General features: G+C 47.2%; 1 protein-coding gene across 3 annotated transcripts in view; it reads left to right on the top strand.

Moving 5' to 3' along the window:
* ADAMTS17 (ADAM metallopeptidase with thrombospondin type 1 motif 17) overlaps positions 1-22,387 on the top strand; it is a 350,376-nt gene that overhangs the window by 225,725 nt on the left and 102,264 nt on the right. For all 3 annotated transcript variants that reach the window (XM_079912255.1, XM_079912254.1, XM_079912256.1), the window contains 2 exons: positions 6,542-6,708; positions 15,365-15,492. In XM_079912255.1, coding sequence (XP_079768381.1) covers positions 6,542-6,708; positions 15,365-15,492 — 295 coding nt within the window. The remainder of the gene's footprint in view (positions 1-6,541; positions 6,709-15,364; positions 15,493-22,387) is intronic.

Below are 22,387 nucleotides of genomic sequence, written 5' to 3'. Positions count from 1 at the left end.
ACTGTAATTTGTTCATATTAAGAAAGTCCTGATAGAGTACAAATAGAAATTGGGGATTGATATTGGAGAAGCATCTTGAAAGTCCATCACACCCCCCATGCCTGTCTCAGTGGGTGAGGCTGGCATTCCTCGCCTCACAGGAGCCAGTGGATAGCCCCCATCCCTAACCTGCTCCTGCTGCAACCAGGAGCACTTGTGAGTCACACTTTCTTATCTCCACCACTCACTTCCCCACTGTGCGTCATTTAACATATTGGAGCTTTGGTTTCCTCATCTGAAGGGTGCAGTGAGGATCCCCCTTCTGATTCTTTGTGCCGACTTAATGACGTAACGGTTATGGAGAGCAGGCAGAGTGTAAGCCCTCTGGGCATATTAGTGTATGATCACTGTTAATGTGAAAGTGCCTCTGTTCTTACCTATGTCCTCAAGGATGAGATTTCAATATGCTGCCACCTCCCCTTGCATTTCCAAGGGTCCTCATGGAGCCTTGGAGCCCTTCCAGCCATTGTGGGAAAGGCTGAGCGTCAGTCATGGACCTACATCTAGCTCTCAGAAACAGACGACTCTATTCTACCACCAATCCTATTATGGTAACCATCCTTCATTTTAGCCATGTCAAGCTTGGTTTCTGTTATTTTGGCCTTCCTAGGTGCTTTGTATTTTATCCACACTGTATAACTCAGGGTAAGTGAGAACCCCAGCCCTCTGCTCCTCAGACTTTGGGAGGGTGATCTCTCCTGCCTGTGTTTGCAGCCCCAACACAGCATCTCCTGAAGGCCCTGTGTCCATACAACTCAAGCTTGGTCCACTCACCTAGCGTGGGTTCCTTGGTAAAGCTGGCCCCTCCTCCAAGTCTTCCCCCAGAACTCCTGTTCATAAGCTACTTGTGGACCTTCCTGTCAGACATGCCTTCCTCCTGCAAAGACTCTCTTCCGTCTTCTTTATGGCATGTATAGGGGGCCTCTTTCTGTGGTCTCAGCACCAGTGTATACCCAGGAGGCCCTCACTGGTGTCACGGTAACACTCAGATGGCCTATGTTATTGACACCATCTTAAGGAGTGAGTGGGCTGAGTGCAGGGTCCTGCCACAGATCAACATATTGAAACTGGGATGATTTGGGTAGAAAATCATGCTGCTTGTGGATTGCTTCTCCCTTTTCCCATGTTGTTCAAAATAGTGACCCAAAGGAAAGCTAGAAAAATCAACTCTTTTGGTCTTTTTTTTGAACAGGGAAAGTTTAATGTAAAAAAGCATTAGCTATAACAGGTGATTGTAGTATTGGGGAATTAGCTGCTAAGATGTAAAGAACTCTAGAGACACAGGAAGAGCAGATACAGGAAGCAGCCCCTATCTTCAGGTCTGAGGCAGGGCACCCAAGGAAGGAACAAATATGGATGAGGGTGCCCCCCTCACACACACACCCAGGGCTGAAATTCCTTGGACTTGTGGGAGAGGGTACAACCAGGGCCCACTGGATGAGGGAGACGTTTGCAGAGGTGCTGCCCTGGTGGAAATCTCTGGGAAGTCACACTTAGTGGTGTCAGGGAAAACCGTCCAAAGGAGAAACTGCATGTGAGACCAGGCTGAGAATTTTCCCAAAGTGTTGGTGTGCTCAGAAGCTGCCCTCGGAAGCTGCCTAGAGGGAGGTGGCATGCATCACAGGCCACAGGAGCCTACAGGGAGAAGTCACATATCAGAACCAGAGACAAAGCCTGTCCCTCCTCTAGGGTCTCTCTAGTAGCTGGTTCTGATAAAGCTTAGCATCATGCTGCTTGACTGGAGAGCTTTAATTCTTCATATGGCTTCAAGTTACCATCTAGTGTCCTTTCATTTGAACTTGAAGCATTTCTTTTAGGGCAGGTCTGATGGTAAAAAACTTCCTCAACTTTTGCTTATCTGGGAATATCTTAATTTCTCCCTCACTTTTGAATGACAGTTTTGGCTGGGTATAGAACTCTTAGTTGATAGATTTTTTTTTCTTTGAGAACTTTGAATGTATCAACCCACTGACTTCTGGCCTCCAGGGTTTCTGATTAGAAATAGGCTTGTAATTTACTGAGGATCTCTTGTCTGTGATGTGTTGCTTCTCTCTTGCTGCTTTCAAGATTCTCTCTTTGTCCTTTGACAGTTTAATTATAGTGCATCTCAGTGAATTTATCCTATTTGAATTGTAGATTCATGTCTTTCTTCAAATTCAGGAAGTTTTAAGCCATCATTTCTTCAAATAAGCTCTCTGCTCCTTTTTTCTCCTTCTGAGACTCCCATAATGTGTATCTTAGTCCTCTTACTGGTTTCCCACAGATCCCCTCTGCTTACTTTTCTTTATTCTTTTTTCTTTTCATTCCCCAGACTCAATATTTCAATTCATAGGACAAATTCATAGAACAAATGTATATTCCTGATTTTTGTTTCTGCCTTCTCAAATCTGCTTTTGAACTCAACTGGTAAATTTTTCATTTCAGTTATTGTACTTCTCAACTTCAGAGGTTTTTTTCCTGTTTATAATTTCTATCTCTTTATTGATATTCTCACTCTTTCATGTATCATTTTCCTGTCTTTGTCTACGTCTTCCTTTAGCACTTTGAGCATCTTAAAGACTGTTGTTTTATAGTTTTTGTCTAGTAAGCCCAACCTCTGGGCTTCCTTCAGTTTCTACCAGTGTATTTTGTTCCTTTGAATGGGCCATACTTTCCTGTTTCTTTATATGCCTTATGATTGTTTTGTTAAAAACTGGACATTTGAATCCTACAATTTACCTCTGGAAATCAGCTTCTCCTCCTTCTTCCCGGATTTACCGTTTCTTTGCTACTGAAAAATTTCTCTGTGTTGGGGATCAAACTGAAGAAGTGTAAGGTCTTCTCTGGCCTTTTCTGAGCCTTCATCTCTTCTTGGGAAAACCTAGTGGCTTTCTAAATTTTCCCATATATGCTGTTGCTTCTGAATAACCTAATCCTTAAATATCTGGCTCCTAAGAGGAGAAAAAGAATTTTTTTAAATGTATTGCTCACTGAAATTCCCTGGTAGGGGCTGCAGCTGGTAGGGATTGCCGCAGTGGTGGCCAGCCCTTATGCCCGTACCTCAGAAATCAAAAGCAGCACTGAGCAATCAGAACACAGAACTCTGATATTTGGAGGACAAGGTCCTTATTGTCCACCCTGGCTCCAGCAAGCCACACCAGGAATGTAGGCACAGCTACCTGGCATGGGGCTGGGACATGGTGTACAGATAGCCACTACCACAGTCAAGGTTGAAATTGACCAAAATTAGCTGCAGCTTACCAGCCAAGCTTTCTCCTGGAGGCTACAAGCTTTTGGATAGACTCCAGAGTTTCAAAATAGTTACTTCAGGCAGTTTTTGCCAATACAGTTTTGGTACAGGTGGAGAGATTCTTGGTGCTTCCTACTCCACCATTTTCCCTGACATCACTTTGTCTTTTGATCCTTTTAAGATAAATTCTGATAATATAGTTCAATTCAGTCTAACTACTGTTTATTAAAGACCAGCCTGTGTAGGATTCTCTGCTTGAGGATGCAGAGGAATAAGAGGAAAACAGGAACGCAGCTGACTATTTCACAAGGTTGATGATAAGCAGCATAGCAGAGACCCAAGCCGGGTCAGGAGAGGTTCCAGGTAGGAAAGAAAAATAGGCTGCAGGATGGAGGTATCCTTAAGGATGGGCAGAGAGTTAGGGATCAAGGAGTGGGGAAGATGGGGCAGTGAGCCAGATGGGGGCTGAAAGGAGACTTGCCTGTGGGAGAAGATTGGACGTGGAGAAGAAAGAGGATAAGTTCAGGAGGGAAGCATCCTGAGGCACGTGTGGTATCTCATGGGCTGCCCCCTCTCAGGCGCACTTTCTGCTGGATCCAGGAGTTCTCTTATGTCACATCTAATCTACTCTCCACCTACCTGCTGTGAGACATAAAGGTAGTTGGTATATGAGGGTCAGTCAGACGAAAATCTGGAAAACTCAATTGATGGAGGAAATTAAAAAGGAAACTAAAAGCTTGATGACAATTCAGGAAGTTAATTACATGACATGTGTAAATCTCAGTCCATACCCTAAGGTGTGTAGGAAATGTAGCTTCCTTTATTTTTTTAGCAACAACCTAATTTGTAGTTTTGCACTCCATTCTAGTCCATGTTGGATTCCTCATCACTTCAGGAGTTTTTGCCCCATTTTCCCTGAGTCCGCATCTAAGTTCGGTTGAGGATGCATCTGGTTATTGTGATGTCTGTTGTATTCATCTCCTAGGGCTGCTGTAACAACCCTCTAACTGGTGGCATAAACAACAGATTTATTCTCCCAGTTCTGGAGGCTAGACGTCCAAAATCAAGGTTTGGAAGGGTTGGCTTCTTCTGAGGGCTGTAAGGGAGAATCTGGTGGTTTACTGGCAATCTTTGGCATTCCTTAGAGCGTAGAATCATCGCCCTAATCTCTGTCTTCATCTTCACATGGCGTTCTCCCTTTGGGTGTCTATCTCCAGATTTCCCCCTTTTATAATAACACCATTCACACTGAATTAGGAGCTCACCCTACTGTAGTATGGCCTCATCTTAACTAATTACACCTGCAGTGGTCCTATTTCCAAGTAAGGTCACAGTCTGATGCTCTGGAGGTTAGGACTTCAGCATATGAATTTTAGAAAGGACATAATTCAACCCACAACTTCTTACCATAGAGCATCTCTGCCTCACCCATTTCTTCTCTGGTCCCAGCCATGGGATGTGCAACTCGCCTGTTACAGAAAAGATGTCCCTCCTGCTGGTCCACATGGTTCATCAGGGCCAGCCCCTCTCTGTTCCTTCTGCACCATGGTTTGTGGCACAGAAATACATTCATCTACCCACACTTGGCACTTGGGCCTGGGGCTCTTGGGGAGGTGGTCTGAGGCTCCACCTATCCGAGCATGCCATGCAGTCATTTCCCTGAGCTCTAGCTGCCTCCCTGGTACTATGGGCAGGCAAACGAACAAAGGATCCCTCTCTTCTCAGATGTCTTAGAGAGGTTTTGCTGTTCCCTAACTTTGAGATCAAAACTCAGAACCCTCTGTGGAGCCCCTAGCGTATGTAATCTCTCAAGGCTGCCTCCACTCCCAGGTGGGAGAGGTGTTTGTTGTCTGGGGTGTATGAGGTGGGCATGGAGGTATGAGCAGCGCCTTTCCTCCTACTCCAGATGTTTCCTTGAACACATTTATGTAGACCAGGGGCTGGCAAGCTATGGCCCATGGGTCAAATCTGGCCCACCACTGGTTTTGTAAATAAAGTTTGATTGGCACATAGCCACACCCTTTTGTTTATACATTGTCTTTTGTTGCTTTTGGCCAGCAGTGGCAGAATTGAGTAGTTTCAACAGAGACTGCGTGGCCCACGAAGCCAAAAAAATGGACTGTCTGGCCCTTTGCAGAGAAAGTTTGTGGATTCCTGGTGTAGATTATTGTGACACAAAAGCCTAAAGACTTTTGCCCCCTTCTGCTGTCATATCTCTTCCATAAGGCAATCATCATAGGGTGGTCTTACTGTCTGAACACAAGAAATGGCAGAGAGAGGAAAGGAAATATTCAAAATGAAATAGTTAGTGTATCAAAAAATGTCACCTTGCTAACAGGTGTGTACAGTTTGTGAAAAGTCATTGAGTGGAGCAGGTGTGATTTGTGCTGAATTTCAATAAAAATGTGCCGGGGGAATGGTGCGAGGGGGTGGGGACAGTCTTACTCCATCGTGATGCTCTTGGCATCGTGGAGGTGAAGGGTACCATTGAGGTTGCCCAGGTCAGAGTCCTAAGAGGACATCCAGGGCCTCGTGGAAGAGCCGGGCAGAGACAGCGTCAGCCAGCTAGGCCAGGGTCCTGCTGCTCCTCCTTAGTGCCCCTCCCATGTGCAGACATGGCCAGAGAACACAACTGGGTCTCCAGCACTGGTTAAAGCCCCAGACTAAGCACAGAGCATCTAGGACCCAAGACCACAGCATGGAGCACGTGTGGTCTCACGCTTGCCAGGTAAAGGGTGCAAAACTGGGATCCGGCTGGTCTCTACCCAAAGCCCATGAACAAGTGAATTAGTCATTCTTATTCTTTTCATTACAGAGTAAATGAGAGCTATTTATTTACCCATCCTGAAACTTAGTGACCTCTGGAGTATAGCTAGGAGCCACTTAAAAGTCTTCATTTTGTAGGAGACAAAAAGTCAAAAAACCCACACACACCAAAAATTCCCCTTGGGGTTTTCAGTGTTACAGATGGTCAAGTTGTAAGTTCAGATGAAAGACACAATTTGTGCATCTTGGTGAACTGATTGATCCTCACTGTATTCTAATTCCAGATGACCTTGATTTACAGTTCTTGGCTGCATTTTTCTGATGGCTCACTTAACATGTCATCATCGTGGGCCTGGGATTGCTGAGAGTTGGTGTGTAAGAGGAGAGGGGGATTGCTTTGGAAACTTCGCCTGCCCCTTCCCCCTCCGAAAAGAGAGGCCGAACCCCGAGCACCCCTGCTATTTCCGCAGCCTGTCTGGTTAACGCAGACCACTCTCTTCCTTCTAGCCCGGGGCCTGGAGGCACACACTGCCTGGGCGCAAGTGTGGAGCACGCGGTCTGTGAGAACTTGCCCTGCCCCAAGGGCCTGCCCAGCTTCCGTGACCAGCAGTGCCAGATGCATGACCGGCTGAGCAGCAAGAAGAAGGGCCTGCTGACAGCAGTGGTGGTTGACGGTAAAGGCATATGGTGCATCCTTTCAGAGCGGCCTCCCTCCCCCGCTCCCCAAGACCATAAACACCTCCTAGGAAAACCCACAGGGCATCCCCACCCCCACAGTCCACCCAAGAGGACACTCCAGTCCTGCCCAGCTCAGCCGTGGACCCACAGGGAGTTGAACTTGGATGACCCAGCTCTGAGATTTCCCAAAAGCAGCTGTGAGGCAGGCAGTGGACCAGATACCTCCTGCCCGCCCCCTACCCCCGTTCTGTTCATAGCAAGGCGGGTGCGCTGGCAGCCTGCCATCTAATACCCTGTGCTGCTGGGCCCAGGCCAGCGTTGAGGAGAGCGAGGCTCTGCAGGAGCAGGACAGCGGGTTTGTGTGTCTGCTGTTTCTCTTTCCAGTGGTGACGCTTTCTTGCATTTCTTTTCTTGGTTCATCTTGGGTTGGCTCTTACTCCTTGACTGGAGTGTTTGGGTAAAGTTGTTTTTTTTTTTTTTTAACTTAGGTAACATTGGTTTATAACATTATGTAAATTTCATGTGTACAACACTATATTTTTCACTTAGGTATACACTACAGTGTGCTCCCCACCAGCAGTTAAGTTTCCATCCATCACCATATAGTTGACTCTCTTTACCCTCCCCCTACCTCCCTTCCCCTCTGGTAACCACTACTCTGTTTATTGTATCTATGTGTTTGTATTTGTTTTGTTCCAGGACAGTTTACAACTTGGGGAAGATGATAATAAGCACAGGTCACATTTCCTTTCCCAGAGTTTTCTCCCAAATCAAGAGACTCTGCCCACTGGACATTACAAGCATTTCCAGTGGCTGATAAAATTCGAGGTGGGGTATCAGGTCTATAGGATATGTGATGTTTGTTTATTGTCCATAAGGATCTCCCAGGGCCTAGTTCAGGGTTTTTTATGCTTAAAATTCTGTTCATCTTCAGGAAACAAGAGTGTGTTATAATGATGACAACATGGTCCCATTTATGGAGCATACCATGTGCCAGGCTCAAGTTAGCTCTGCTCATATCATCTCATTAAATATGCAAAACCACCCGTGCAGAAGGTGAGAGGTTACAGGTTACGTGACATGTCTAAGCTGCTGCATGAGGAGCAGGGAGGGAACTGAGCTCAGTTCCGGAGGAGCTGACTCAGAAGATAACCAGCTGGCTTCCAGTAAGACAGAAAGATTTCACGAGTGCTGAGTGAGGATGCTTCAATAAGAACTCAAGCAACTGGGCCTGATTTTTACACAGCCTCTGAAGTATTTTGCAGGAGGCAGAATACTTTGCAGGAGAATGAGGTTCCTGTGCCAGGACTTAGGTTTCTTCCCTGTGATCTGAAGAACCTCTGAAATATACACTCTGTTACAAGCTCAAGCGTGCATAACTGTGACGGGGGTAGACCCAGGCAGCACAGGGAATACTGGCCTCAGATCCGCAGCTTTTAACCCAACAACCTGACCCGTCACCTTCAAACTGACGTGGGATGTTCTAAACCAGAGCAGAGAATACCAGCCCACCCAGCCGCGGGCTCATTTTAAAGCATCGGGGAGCTCCCCCAGACGTTTTCCTTTTTTACAAAGACCACTACCTCTGGGAGCTGTGTGATTATAGCCACCCTGTTGCCTAACCAGCAGATTTCCAGGGAGATGGAGCCTTCACACCCTCGGCTTTCCCTGCAGACTAGGGAGAGGGAGACCCGTGCTCCCAAACAGGAGACAGGCAGCTGGAAGCTGGGGCTCACAAAAGAGCCTTGTGGCTCTGCCTGGGCATTCGTCTGATGCAGGAAGACATTTGAGGCTTCTAGACGTCCCAGGCGCACTCGGACCCCTAATCGGAAGGAAGATATTGCTGGCAGGGGCTGCCGTGTTTGCAGCGCAGTGGCAGGTTTTGATGAGAAGCAGCTTCATTTCCAAACCTTCAACCATCCCCAGACTACCAGATAAGGATGGTTTAGGTCCCCTGTCTGTCCTCTCCCACGTCTTGGGAGCAAGAAGAGGTCAGGTCTAAGACGGACTCACCCACTCTCATTTCCTCTCTGCCATGTGCAAGGCCTTGTTATTCTTTCCTTGGTCTCTTGCTCCAGTTTTCAGTTTTCCTGCCTCATTTATGCAATGCAGAAATCCCACTGAAATGTCTGTTTTTCCACAGATTTCTCCAAGTCCAGATTAAACTTCTATTTTACTTCTAACCACTTTTGGATCACTGAGCTCCTTGGTTCCTTATCATTACAGAGGCTGAGGCTGATGTCTGCCCAGATCCCCCTTACAGGAAGCCTCCAAGTACAGCTATTTGGGGAAGCTCATTGTGTTCAGAATGTGTTTTTACCCACTCGCTTTTTGTTTCTGCCAAAGCAATAAATAATTACAGCCAGAGTGCCACCACCTTTGATCTGAAAAGTGGAACCCTACTTGATAAGGACAGTAAGCACTCTGCCTTTGAAGGAGAGACCCCAAGTACAGGGCTTTGCAAGGGTAGCTTGACACATCCCCCTCTGGGGTGGAATTGTCATGACTTCTTGCATATTTGGTTTCATTTCCTTCTCAAATATAAACAGAAGCCAGCGGTTTTTTTGTTTTGTTTTGTTTTGTTTTAAGGAGCGTTTCATGAGGATAAAAACAAAATAATAAATGCCCAATTCAGAAGGTAGGGGGAGAATAGAGATTATAAGTGTTCCTCTCACAACTCGGTTTATAAAAGGCACAATTCTAGCTCAGCCATGAGAGGAACGATTCCTGTGGTTGGGCTCTGGGCTCTTCTGAAGCCCATTATGACTGCCCTATTCATAGCGTTGCTATCGCTGTGGAATTCTTTGGCGAGTGACGCACAGTTCAAGAAAGGGGAAGCTATATTTTTTTCTTTTTCCTCTTATTGAAAAAAAAAAAAAGGGAATTCTTGCAGAGGTAGATTTTCCAAGGGAGGGCTCAGGACCACAAATTCGTACCACCTCCAAAAGAAGACAAAGACTTTCCTTAGAAAATATTTCTAAGTGGAAAAGCCTTTAGACAGAAACCCATTGAGATGGCCTGTTGCCAAACCCACCCCCTTTCTGCTTTCCCTGTGGAATCTCATTTAAGTGGAAGCCTTCAAGAGTTTAGTCCTCCCCGCCCAGGCCAGCAGGCCACGTGCCCATTGAAGTGTCAGAGGCCTTGGCAAAGGCTGTGTCTGGACGTGGAGGTGCTTTCCCAGCTCCCTCTCCCAGCTGCCTCTCCCCGACATGGTGGAACCCCCTCTGGGTCTGAGCCTCCCAAGGGATGGAAGATCTGATGGTCAGGGCTCTCTGACTCCAGCTTGACCACTCCAGCTAGAGCTGCTTAATGAAAAAGAGAGTGGTTGCAAAGATGCAGGGTATCTCACAGGTCCCCAGGGCCGGGATGAAGGTCTGGGGCCAGGGCCTCTGAAGATGTCAGGACCTTCTCTCCGTGTTCACCACAGCCTGCGTTTGTGACCCATTTCTTCTGCTCCTGCTACAGACTGACTTTCTCACAACTTGTCCGCGTACAGGCTGATGGGCAGCCCACTGCACCTTTTATGAAGTCTTCATCCTGTATTCAAATCCTTTGGGGCCAGATGTGGTTGGGAGTCCAGAGCATTTTAGGTGTTAGAAAAATAACAACATGCATCAAATATATATTATTTAATATCCCAGTGGGGTCCTGGGAAGCACCCCACAGTCAGACAAACAGACATCTCTACCAGGCAACCCATGAACAGTCTCTAAGTGGGATACTGAGTACTACCAACAGTCTCATGTCAGTCAAGGCTAATTTTGCTGTCTAATGTATCTGCCAAATATGTTAAAAAAAAAATGCTTGCAGTTTTCAGAGCTTTTGAATTTCTGAATTGTGGATGAGGGAGTGTAGACTTCTTAGAGACCCATCATCAACCATGAGCAGACAGAACCTCTCTATCTAATGTCAGTGCTGATTTCCCAGGAGAGAGAGACTGATTGGTCCAGCTGTGGTCAGGTGGCCATTCTTGGTCCAATCAACTGAGGCCCCATGAGGCCTGCCTATGAGGTTGTGGTGAGGAGAAAGACTCTGATCGGCCCAGCCACAGTCATGTGGCCACTGCTGGTCCAATCAGCTGAGGCCTGGCTATGGGGTCATGGTGAGCAGCTTTGGGGGTAGGGAGCTGAGCAGCCTCCTCAGCGTGTATACCCCACAGAGGGCCAGGAAGGGCTGGGGTGAGCACCTGTGATGACCTCAACCTTAGTGTCTCCACCTTAGTAAGAGTTTGTAACCACTGGCAGAGAAAGAACAAGAGCACTAAGAGCCACAAGTATTGTCTGCACCATCCGCATCCTGGAGCACAGCGGGGGAGCCCTCCAAGCCCCCACCAAGCAGATGTGGTGGTGTGGCTCTTAAGACCCCAAGTCCATCTCACATTCCCTGTCTGTGGCTTCCCCATCCAAGTGTAAGTCCTGATGACAAGTGAACCAGTGAGAAGCTGGGACCCACCCCAAACAGTCAGGCTCAATCCGAATTTAATCTCAGCACACATCAGCCAGGCAAGAGGGATGTTCCAAGCTTCTTTCCTTAGAGTGTATGGTTGTATAACTTTTAAGAAGATTTGACCTCCTTCTGTACAACTGTGGATGTAGGAGTGTTGACACTGCCCAAAGCTGAAATCTAGCACCTCATGTCATTTATCAGGAGATTAATTGCCCGCCCAGGGCAGCTTGGAGGGGAATATTCAGAGAATTTCGAGAGGTTCTGAGCTGCCTCGAGTTTTATAAAGTTTATCCTGAGTTGCTTTGGGACATAGTGCTACACCTTCCTAGAGGTGTGAGGTGCCCTGAATTCTGAGCAGAATCCTCAGGAAAGGAGATGGACAAATGGAGGGAGTTCCAGATGAGCAGAGGAAGGAAGTATTACCTCTGGACTCTGTTGTGGGGCCTGGGGCTCCCAGACTACTGTAGCCACAGGGGATGGTGTCTGCAGGTGGGAGAGTGGAATACAGGTGGAGTTGAGTGTACCTTGTTGCCTGGGGTCATGGTCAGAATCCCCTCCATCTGAGGTTGGGACCACCTGCTTTGCAGAGTCTCTACTTCCCTGATGTTCACACCAAAGAGCCCAGAAAGGGATCTTCATCCCTTTCAAGTCTGGTCTTTCTAACTTACCTCAAAAGAGCCTCTACTTTTCTACCCAAATCCCATTTTCATCTCTGCCTAAATCAGAGTATACACTCATAAACATTCATAAAACTGGCGGTTTGTTTTCAGCAGCACCATTTTGCCCCCTTGGTATCTTTGACCCCCAGAGTTCTCCGTTCAGAAAGAAAACAGTGATGGTGGAAAGAAACCAGGATGGGACGAAGAGGCCAGGGTCTGGCTCTGCCAACTGAGGGACTCTGGGCAGCCATGCACGTTCTCTGAGCCTGTGCGCTCGTCTGTAAGATAGAATGGTGACAGCACCCACCTGAAATGCGTAGACACTACTTAGCATGCTGCATGGCACCATCATCATTACTACTGCTACTGAATGAATCTCCTCAAAGCTCAGTGACTCCAGATGTTGAGGCAGCACTTCAGTTTAAATGTAATCCATAGTTTTGAAACTGCTTTGTCCAAGGGATCCATCCTTACAGTGAAACACTAGAGGAAGCCCAGTATGTGGAGAAGGTATACCCATCCATTCAAGATGGGGGCTGTGTGCTGCCTCTGTCTCAGTGGCTCTCTGAGATGCTCAAAGGAAACCTCAGGGTCCTAAAGAGCACCTCCAAAATCTTGTCAAGTTAGCCTCCCAGAACCTGATCTCAGTTTACATTTCAGTCTCCCATAGTTCTCCTTTCACTGGCTACCATCTTGGGTTATTCCATCTAAATGGAGGGACAACTGCCCCCAGCTTGCCAGCTGGAGAAATGGATCATTCATTCTAGTATGCCCTGTCGTCTGACAGCTCAGATCAGACCCATGAGCTTTTCACAGTCTGCCTCATTGGGGATTTGCCGTGTACTTGTCTATAAGACCACCAGGGCCTTGAAAGGCATGCATGACTCATCTTTCTTTCCCAAGCAGTGCCAAAAGAGTGCCTTGTGTGAGAGAGGGGCTCCATCCATGTTTGTTAAATGAATAAACAAATCATTGTTACTTTGCTTACCTGGGAATCTACCCTCCACCGCTAACTGGAACAGCCAAGTTGAACATCTCCACTGTGCCCCTGTAGCTTCTTTCTAGTGTTCTAAGACAAGACTTATTTTGTTGATCATGTTGATCAGCAGCGCTCCATGGGAGAGGAGCTCTATGGAAAGCTGTTGACCACAGTGACAGTTTAGTGAATGTCCCCCTATCACAAAAGCTCCAGAACCTCGATAAGACAACATGTCTGCTCTGACAAGAACTCTCCAGCTAGGATGCCATGGTCTACTGAGGCCAAGTCAGCTCTAGAAGCCTTTTTTTTTTTCACCCCTGCCCTTGCTCACCTGAGACCACCAGAAGGACCCACTGGGGAAGTTTCATGGTGGAGACAAAGGGCCTTGCAGAGACAGCACAAAGATGTTGGTGTTTCTCTCTCTGAAAGTTCCTTTGCAAAATAATTGTATAAACCACATTAGAATTCGGTGACTGAGAGAAAGAGAGAAAAGGTGCATTTATCTTTCTCAGTTGTGTACAAAAGAACAAAATCCATTCATTTATTAAAAAATAAATAATCCTGAAGCTTTCCTACAAAGATCAATTACAAGGCAAGGCAGTCCCCTTTCACCACTACTTTTTCAACATCATACTGGAAGTCCTAGTTAATGCAATAAGACAAGAAAAGGAAATAAGAGGTACAGTAAGTCTCCTACATACAAACAAGTTCAGTTCTGAGAGCACGTTCATAAGTCCAATTTGTTTGTAAGTCCAACAGAGTTAGCCTAGGTTACCCAACTAACACAATCGGCTATTTAGTACTGTACTGAAATAGGTTTATAATACATTCGCATCTTTGAAAGTTCGCAACTTAAAGGTTCATATGTAGGGGACTTACTGTATACAGATTGGGAAGAAAGAAAACTATCTTTATTTGCAGATGACATAATCATCTATGTAGAAAATCCAAAAGAATCAACAGAAAATACCTCCTGGAACTAGTAAGGGATTATAGCAAGGTTGCAGGATATAAGGTACATGTACGAAAGTCAGTCGCTTCCCTATATAACAACAATGAGCAAGTGGAGTTTGAAATTAAAAAAACAACGCCAGGGACTTCCCTGGCAGTCCAGAGGTTAAGACTCTGCGCTTCCACTACAGAGGCCTGGTCGGGGAACTAAGATCCTGCATGCTGTGCCGTGCAGCCAAAAAATAAAAATAAAAAATAAAAGGAACACTGCTGAAATTCTTAAAACAAAAGCACAATGCCATTTACATTAGCACCCCCAAAATGAAATAATTAGGTATAAGTCTAACAAAATATGTATAAGATCTATATGAGGAAAACTACAAAACTCTGATGAATGAACTAAAACAATTATAAAAATGGGGAGATATTCCATATCAATGGAAAGATATCAAGATGCCAATTCTTTCCAATTTGATATAGAGATTCAGGGCAATCCTGATGAAAATTCCAGCAAGTTATTTTGGGTATATCAACAAACTGACTCTAAAGTTTATATAGAAAGATGAAAATATTTACCAAGACCTTCTGTGAGCCAGGTCCTGGGACTGACCTGAGGACAAAAGATGAAAGTTCAGTTCCTTGTCCTCCAAGGGCTCCCATTTCCATCAGTTCTTCAATCTAAAGGTAATTACAATCCATCCTCTTCAAACTCCTGTAGCAACAGGATCCGCCTTATAAGAAATCCCCTTGTATATGGGAGTTGCTCAAACAATTATAGGACGGTAGGATTTGAGGGCTTTAATGGAGGAGTGTGCAAAGTGCAAATAAAGAGTCCAAGTCAGAGGTGGCATGAGAAGAGAGAACTCTGGAGTGGAAGTTTCTGGGGTGCCAGGAATCTTCCAGAAAGCTAAGTGCAGGGAGGGATTTCCAGGCAGAGGGAACAATCTAGGCAAAGGCGTGAGATCTTGGCATGTTCTGGGAGCTCACTTCGTTCCAGCAGCAGCAGAAACCAGGGTTTCCATCCTGCCTGGGGACATGGCTCTTACAAGTTGTCCTAGAGGATTCTGTGTCCCCTTTCTCTTCCTTATTCCTGCTCCGTTTCTTCCAGGGCCTTCTTACCACATACCACAGCCCTGCAGCTTTTATCCAGAGGCTGGGGAGCACTAAAGCGTTAGCAAAAGCCACTGCCATGGAGACACCCCTGGGCCTGCTCCCCTCACTGGGAGGCCTTCTTGTTCGCCTCCTCCCCCTTTCCCACCCCAGGCTCACCCTTCATACATAGTCAACTTGCTTAGAGGTTAGCACACCACAAAATGTTTGTTCTGCCTGGTATTTTTAATACCTTAAGGAAAAAGAAATACTGTGTCTTTGCAAAGGATAAAGAGAACAAGGTACAGAAAAGCCCACAGTGCCCTCACCTCTATGTCATTCACCTGATTTCTCCATTTTCTGTTTCACGCGTTCCAAGGGCTGGGTGCAACATGTGCCATGTACCTGTGACCTTGATCCCATGCCGACTTCTCGTCTCTTGGGCTGGCCTGTCGCTCATGTGCATCTGCACCCTGCATGGCCCCCAAACCCCATCCCACGTCAACGTCCACCCCTTTCCCTCCTTAGATAAGCCGTGTGAACTCTACTGCTCGCCCCTCGGGAAGGAGTCCCCGCTGCTGGTGGCCGACAGGGTCCTGGACGGCACGCCTTGCGGGCCCTACGAGACCGACCTCTGTGTGCACGGCAGGTGCCAGGTGACGTGTTTTCCTTGTGTCCTTGGCAGGGCTTTGGAGGGGAGGCTCCCTCCAGAGGGGCTCAGGGTGGCGGGGGCCTGGGTGAGGAATTGCATTGGTGGTGCTGCCACCTGCAGCCTGGCACCCCTTCCTCCCTCAGCAGTGACTGAGCATGAGGCCCAAGTGCAGGCCACCCAAGAGTTGAGGTGCTGCAAGAGTAGTGGCAACATGGGTCATCTCAAAAAATTTGGAGTAACTTTAGACATCATGACAAAGGGAAGAGCAGATAGACTACTAGGTGGGACTGGAAGATGTATACGAACATACGTTTTTGGACAAGCTGTGCTTGTTTAGCTATAAAAGATATAGTAAAACTGAGCAGATGCCTTCACAGGTGGTACCTGGGGATGTGACTGTGCTTGGCTTTTGGGGACTGCTCCACCCATTGGAATATAATCCCCAAACCCATCCTGATGTTGGATGTCTGTGATTCATTAGCGTGATGAAAGATGTCATTTAAGAATACAAAAAGAGAAAGGAGGGAGGGAGGGTGTCCGACCATTTCAACCCTAGTGGATTTTTTTCCCTGCAAAGTCCAAACTGGTCTAAGACTAGGATTTTTCAGGGAAAAACTTGACAGTATCCAGACTCCTTTGGCACTGCCTGGCTTTGTTATCAAATACGAATATGTAGGGGTGATAGACACTTGGTGCCCCAGAGTCTTGGCCAGGCATCCTCCCAGGGAAGGAGGGGCGACAGGCCCTCAGGGCTGCTGCATTGTAGCAAAGAATGGGCAGAGCCTCTGGTGGAGATGTGAACAATGATCTTATCATTATCATTGAAAGAAAAATGGCTGATGGTTCTGGTTCTTTGGTAAACCTGCTAGCAAGCCAAGTGCAAGATCTGTTTCTGTCCTAAATTATACACTTGCATGGGCCATGGTGCAGCCCAATGACGTATGTTCCTTTAGCAAACATTTCCCAAGTTAAAAGCACTTGTATTCTTTAGAGCAGCACCAGCTGAGCCACCTCCAGCCTCTCACCAGCATCTTCTGCAGTGTTCTTATCAATGTGGAAACATTTCTAAGAATCCTGAAATTTTCTGGCCAGTGCGGTCCACGTTAAGTGGCCAGACATGATTTCAGCTCTAAGCGATCAGTGCCAGTGTGCCCCTTCCATGACTTTGGTTCTAACTGCAGCCTTTTCAATTAGGGAATCTCCCCCATACCATGACAGTGAAACTCTCAGTCCTTTAGTGAGTACAGCAGGGTTTTTGAGATGCCACTCAAGATATTTCAATAGCCTTAAGTGTGCAGTCATCAGGGCACCATCAAACCAGAGCCTGCCCTGCACTTGGGTGTGACACGAATGACATGTGTACCCTCGCCTTCCCATTCCCACCCGCATCCCATTCCACCCCCTAGTCCATCTCAAATGCCTCTACCACCATCTTCATCATTTGCATTTACTCATCCTGCGCTGAGACTTAGTGCTAACCAAACACGACCCCTCAAGGCAGGGGGCTCTAGAGCACGGCGGCGCAGACGGTGGCCCCTTTCACAGTGCTGTACAGCAGGTGGGGCTCACGCTCCTTAGAGCCTCACCCTGACAATGGGGAGACAGCTGCCTGCCAGTTCTTGGAAGTACCATCTCCTGTACCTGGAAGCATCCCAGAGACCCACTGCCTCCAGGCCGCCCACCAGTCCTAGCAAAAGGACCACTGTCCTGGGATATGGCAGCACACCTGCCAGCAAGCACCTCATGAGAGAAACAACTTGCTTTCTGAAGGAAGTTAAAAATCCCATCTGTAATTTTTCTAAGAGTGCTCATTCTTCAGAGAGAATCTATGAAGGTTAACTTTAGCCCAAGGTTAACTCAATTCTCACAAAAATCCAAATTAGTAAAGTCAGAGTTAATGAAGTTTTATAATAACATTGAGCATATTTAAATAAGACTAAGAAATTAAGTACAAATACAGTATTTATGCCTAGTTACAGTGATTGCCAAAGTGGAAAGTTCTGGATTTCTGTGGTCCTTGTGGATGAGTAAGGCAAGGAATATTGGTTAAAGAGAAGAAGAGTAATAGTAATAAAAAGATATCTCAGGGGTTTTGTGAGCAGAGGGTCTGTACCTATTCATCAATGTCGTTATCTATCCATTATCATAGTGGATAAAAGGTAGAAATCATCCAAATTTTATGTAAGACAGCACTTCCAGAAATGTTGCCATGGTTTACTTGCTAGCTTTTCCCACTGTTCCTTTAGCTATAAATTTTGCTATTTTGGGGTAGCAGAAGGAGTTCTGGGAAATTCTGAGAAACATGGTGACTAGTTGGTGGGGAATGGCAGGGACGAGAGGCTCCAAAATGGCATTTTGAGAAGATTCCACTAAGCTCCAAATAGCAGGCTGATTCAAACCATAACATGAAACACGAAAATACCATTTTACTCTGTTTTATGAGGACTGAGTTAAGTTTCATTTCAGTGAGTCACAAATTACTTAACATGCTGAAATGAAACTTAACAGCGCTCATAAAAGTGGGAGTGAGTTGGGGGAAGAAACACAAACATTGTCTATTTTTCAGCAAGTCCCTATAAATCAGGAGTCCCATCATTAATGATTCCTACTGTTGGCCTCCAGAAGCAAGGAAATCAAGTTAATACGCCTCTAATGTGCAACTTGCCTCAAAGCTGCTGACCGGTAGTGGGTGAGTCAAATGGATGGACATGTCTGCATGGACCTGGGACCAGATATGCTTGGCTTTTCTTTAAGGCCTCATCAGCTAACGTACACTTGCAGCCAATGTACTCCGATTACAGTCACATTTCCTTGGGACCCTAACTTGTGTACATATCCCTGGCTTGATGAACACCGAAACAAAACACCTTCAGGGCCTATAAGCTTATTCAGTGGAGGGATTGTGTCTGATTGTCTGTGTTCTCCAAGGGGCTGGCTTAAAGGACAGACAGCCTCTGATTGCATTTTGCAATCAGAAAAAAAGAGTGGGTGGGTCCCCTGCTCTTAGGACTTCAGCGATTCTGGAATCTGGAGCTTATTTCAATGGACCATTTTCATTGCCCAGAATTTATTGGCCTCTTATTTTGTGGTCTATTAGGCAAATGGAATTACTGCTAGAATCTAGGAGAATTATAAGAGGTTCTGGCCTCAAGAGTCCCCCTGTGTGAAAAGGGGTAACAAGCATGCAGGAATCTGTACCGGGTGTTTATGCATGCATGGGCCTTTCAACAGTGCTGAAACTTTATCCACAGCAGTGCTTAAAACTCTGAAGTCATTCCCTGTATCCCTTTTATCTGATTAACCTCCCATAGCAACTTCTGGATTAAGCCAGCAGACTGAGCCACATGTTCACCCCTCTTCCATCCCAGTACTCCACTAATCCAGTGGTTAAGGCAGCATAGCACAAACCATGGTGGTGAAGAGAAGCAGAGGCCACCCTTTGACAAAAGGGCAGAAGTGGATGGAAGTTTCACTGAAGAAACAGAGGCCAAAACTGGAACAGATGGAGAGTCACAACCAGAATGAAAGCAAGATGCTTGAGGAAGTCTAGTACTTGGGAATGGAGTGGGAGGGAGGAGTTGGCTGAAAATAATGAGTTACCATTGCTGACCATGCCCAGCCTGGCACTGGGAGCTTGACGGGCTGTTAGGAAGTTATCTTCAGGCTCTTTTCCGAAGTTGTGTGATAAGCTGTTCAGGGACAGCTGAAGCAGGGGAGGGACCCTAGTATTCTAGCATAGCGCCCACCCTCTGGGACTGGGGGCAGAGCCCAGCTTCCCTCCCGCCAGTCCCGAATGGAAGACTGCCACCCTCACATCTGGAGTTCCATCAGTTGGCCCTTCTGTGCCTCATTCTCAAATACGAGTGGTCAACCAGAGATCATCAGCTCTCTGAAGAAAACCAGCAGCAGGAATGAGAAAGACCAAGAAAAACAAACAGGAAAACTGACCCTGGCAGAAAATTGAGATAATTACTGAATTCTGTATGCAGCCAAATGATCAACCAAGCATGCAGGCAAAATAAAGTAATTTTGAGACATGGAAGAACTCAGAAATTTTATTTCCCATGCATCCATTCTGAAGAAATGACATGTAGTTTAGCAAGACAAGGGTGAAGTCCGGAATGAGGAAGACGAGCCCAGCAGGACTTGGTGGAGCTGACCCAGGAGCCCAGACAATGCTGGGATGGGGGCTGCATCGCTGGCTGAAAGTAGCAATTAAATTTAAAACAAGAAGTCAGTGGTGTCCCTCTAACAGCAGAGAGAGAGTGAGGCAGTAGTTGGAAGATAGCTATTAAGTTGAAGAAAGGAAGTGCTTCTCCTCTCAGCCAGAAAAATAAACACAAACAAGACCATCGAAACCTGTGTGAGGAAGTCCCAGTTCAAAAATGAGAAAGTTAAACTGCGCTGTTGTGGGAGGGGTGACTCTGCTGTCAGGCTGGGGGTGCAGAGGGCCTGGTTTGAAAACCAGAGTCTCCTATTCCCAGTTTGGCCCAGGGCCCAGCTTGATGAGAGGTCAGCATTTTTATGTGTTTATTGAACACATATTCTGTGCTCAGCACCATGCTGGCCACTGTGTCTGGGTTGAGGACAAGAGTACAGAGGATTATAAGACACTGTCCTCCACATGCTTATGGTGTGTCTGTCGGAAAGATGAGACTGACTCGTGAAACCCTAACAACCACAGGTGAAGGTGTGATTGAGAGCCAGTGAGGGACTGGGTTTAGACAGAGCAGAAAGAACATTCCATGTGCTGGACGCTGAAAGGTGCTCTGGGCATGCAGTGCTCAGCAGGACCAAGAGGGTTCCTGTCCCCATGCACCGTACAGACAAGAAACATGTAAACTCACAGACCTGGTCATTCCTGGGACTGGCCCGTGTGAGGACGAAACAGTGTCGTAGACAGTGGGCTGCGAGTGGTGCAGCAGGGCCCTCCGAGGAGACAGAGCCAGCCCAGCGGAGACATGGGGGGGGGGCACTCCCAACAGAAGGCAGCAGGGGTGAGGCTGGCACATTCCAGAAACAGTGGAGGGCAGGGGGCAGAGGCTCCAGGCAAGGCCTGGGCCGGGCAGGGCTGGGCAGGCTGTGGCTGGAATCTGGGTTTATTCTGACTGTGGGTGTGATGGAGCTCGCGGGAGCTGGAGGTGGTTGGACTCAGTGTGCACTTGGAGAAGGAGGGAGGAAAGCTGGGGGACTGAGCGGTTGGGATGAGATCGGGGAGGGTCCCAGGTTCCTAAGTGCAGGCATACTTGATAGGCAGTGGGGTCCACAGCCATGACCAGGTGAAGATCAATCTGGCAGCAGCGCGGAGAAAACCAGTGTGATAAGTCATTTGCTGAGTAATGAGAGGGTCTAAACTGGGCAGTGGCCATGAGCACAGAGAAGAAATAGACACTAGAGAGGTTTCAGGGGACAAAGCCACGAGGCCGGCACCTAAGTGAGTATATCAAGAAGAGGGGTCGGAAATGGCCTGGAGGCCTCAGGCTTAGGGCCGGGAAGGCAGCCATGTCTGTCAGCTCCAGGAGGGCAGCAAGAAGCATCCAACAGTAGAACTGAGAAGTCAGGAGCCAGCAGCTTTAGAGGAGGAGCCGGTGTTTCAGTGTGGCCCCATTGAGGTCAGTGTCCTGGCCAGAGAGTCTAGGGGTATTGTCAGCAGACCGGCCCTCTGTGAGCCTGGGTGGGAGGGCGAGTGTGAGGTTTAAGAGCCGTCTGCATGTGAGTGATTGTTGCAGCTTAAGGAGAAGGTGACATTACCAAGAAAAATCAGAAGCAGAAGGGGCACGAGAGCTGCCCGCTTTCGGAGAGAGGCGGGGGAGGCAGAACTGTCCAAGGGATCAGTAGAGAATCACACAAGAGACGGCTCGGATGCCCGCTCCCTTCTCGGCCTCTGTTTTAGCGTCTTTATTCCAGGTTAGGCATGTAACAGGAGTCCAGTAACCGTGCTTTGGGTGAATGAATGTATGCACAGCCGCAGATGGGGTATCATCAGATGCTACAGAGTGACAGGTCAAAGATGAGGATGGAGAAATGGTCACTGGATGTGGTGACCAGGAGGTTATCTGTCACTGGTGATGGCCCATCGAGCAGCGGCAGGATTCTGGGGGCAGAATCCAGGTTTCAAATCACTAAAGATGGATATTTTTCACTTCTGTCCTGTTCATGGTCCATCCCTCCCCCTCCTCCAGAACATAGTTCTGAGCACTAATGCTTTTCTAGTCTTTTTGCATGTTTCACAGGAACTGTCTCTACCAAAAGAACTTGTGCTTTTCCTGCCAGGTCCCTACCATCCTGAGCCTTTGATTAATTATTCTCCAGACAGTGTCCTCCCCTTGGTGTCACACACACTCTGACTTCAGCAGAGCAGGGCTCTGACCAACAGATGCTGAGTAGGAACTGCTTTGGAAGCTCAGAAATGGGTAGCAGGAATTCCTAGTGTATGTAGAAAAGTGACCGCCGGGGATCACTAAGATAACATGGGAAGATTCAAGAGTTTATTGTTTGGAGTTTCCTTTAATTTTGTCTTCTTGTCCTCTGGAACACCAAGCCTCATAAATACAGACATTAAATCTCCTCTAACATTCAGTATTTTGGGGGAAAAAAAGAATCCCAGCCCCTTCCAAGAATATCGTATGTTGCTGGCACTACTGCGTAGCAAAGGGAGAAAATGCCACTGCTGGCAGATTAGTTTGGCTCTTGCCCCTTGGTTCTCAGATTTGCTGCTGTTCAGACACAGACCTCCCTGTGTGCTCTCCCTTTAAATTCATCTTGGCATCTAATACCAGGCAGAGAGCAGAGCACACAAAACTGTCCCAGCCCCTGGGTGTCCCAGAGAATTAATATACAGGGTGACCCCGCAAGCATCCCTGTTTGCACCTGACCTAAGAAGCCCACTGGGACAGACC

Source organism: Stenella coeruleoalba (genome assembly GCF_951394435.1).
Source record: "Stenella coeruleoalba genome assembly, chromosome: 2".
NCBI lineage: Eukaryota > Metazoa > Chordata > Mammalia > Artiodactyla > Delphinidae > Stenella > Stenella coeruleoalba.
Note: the sequence above shows the minus strand (reverse complement) of the source record. Positions and strands in the feature narration are given on the sequence as shown.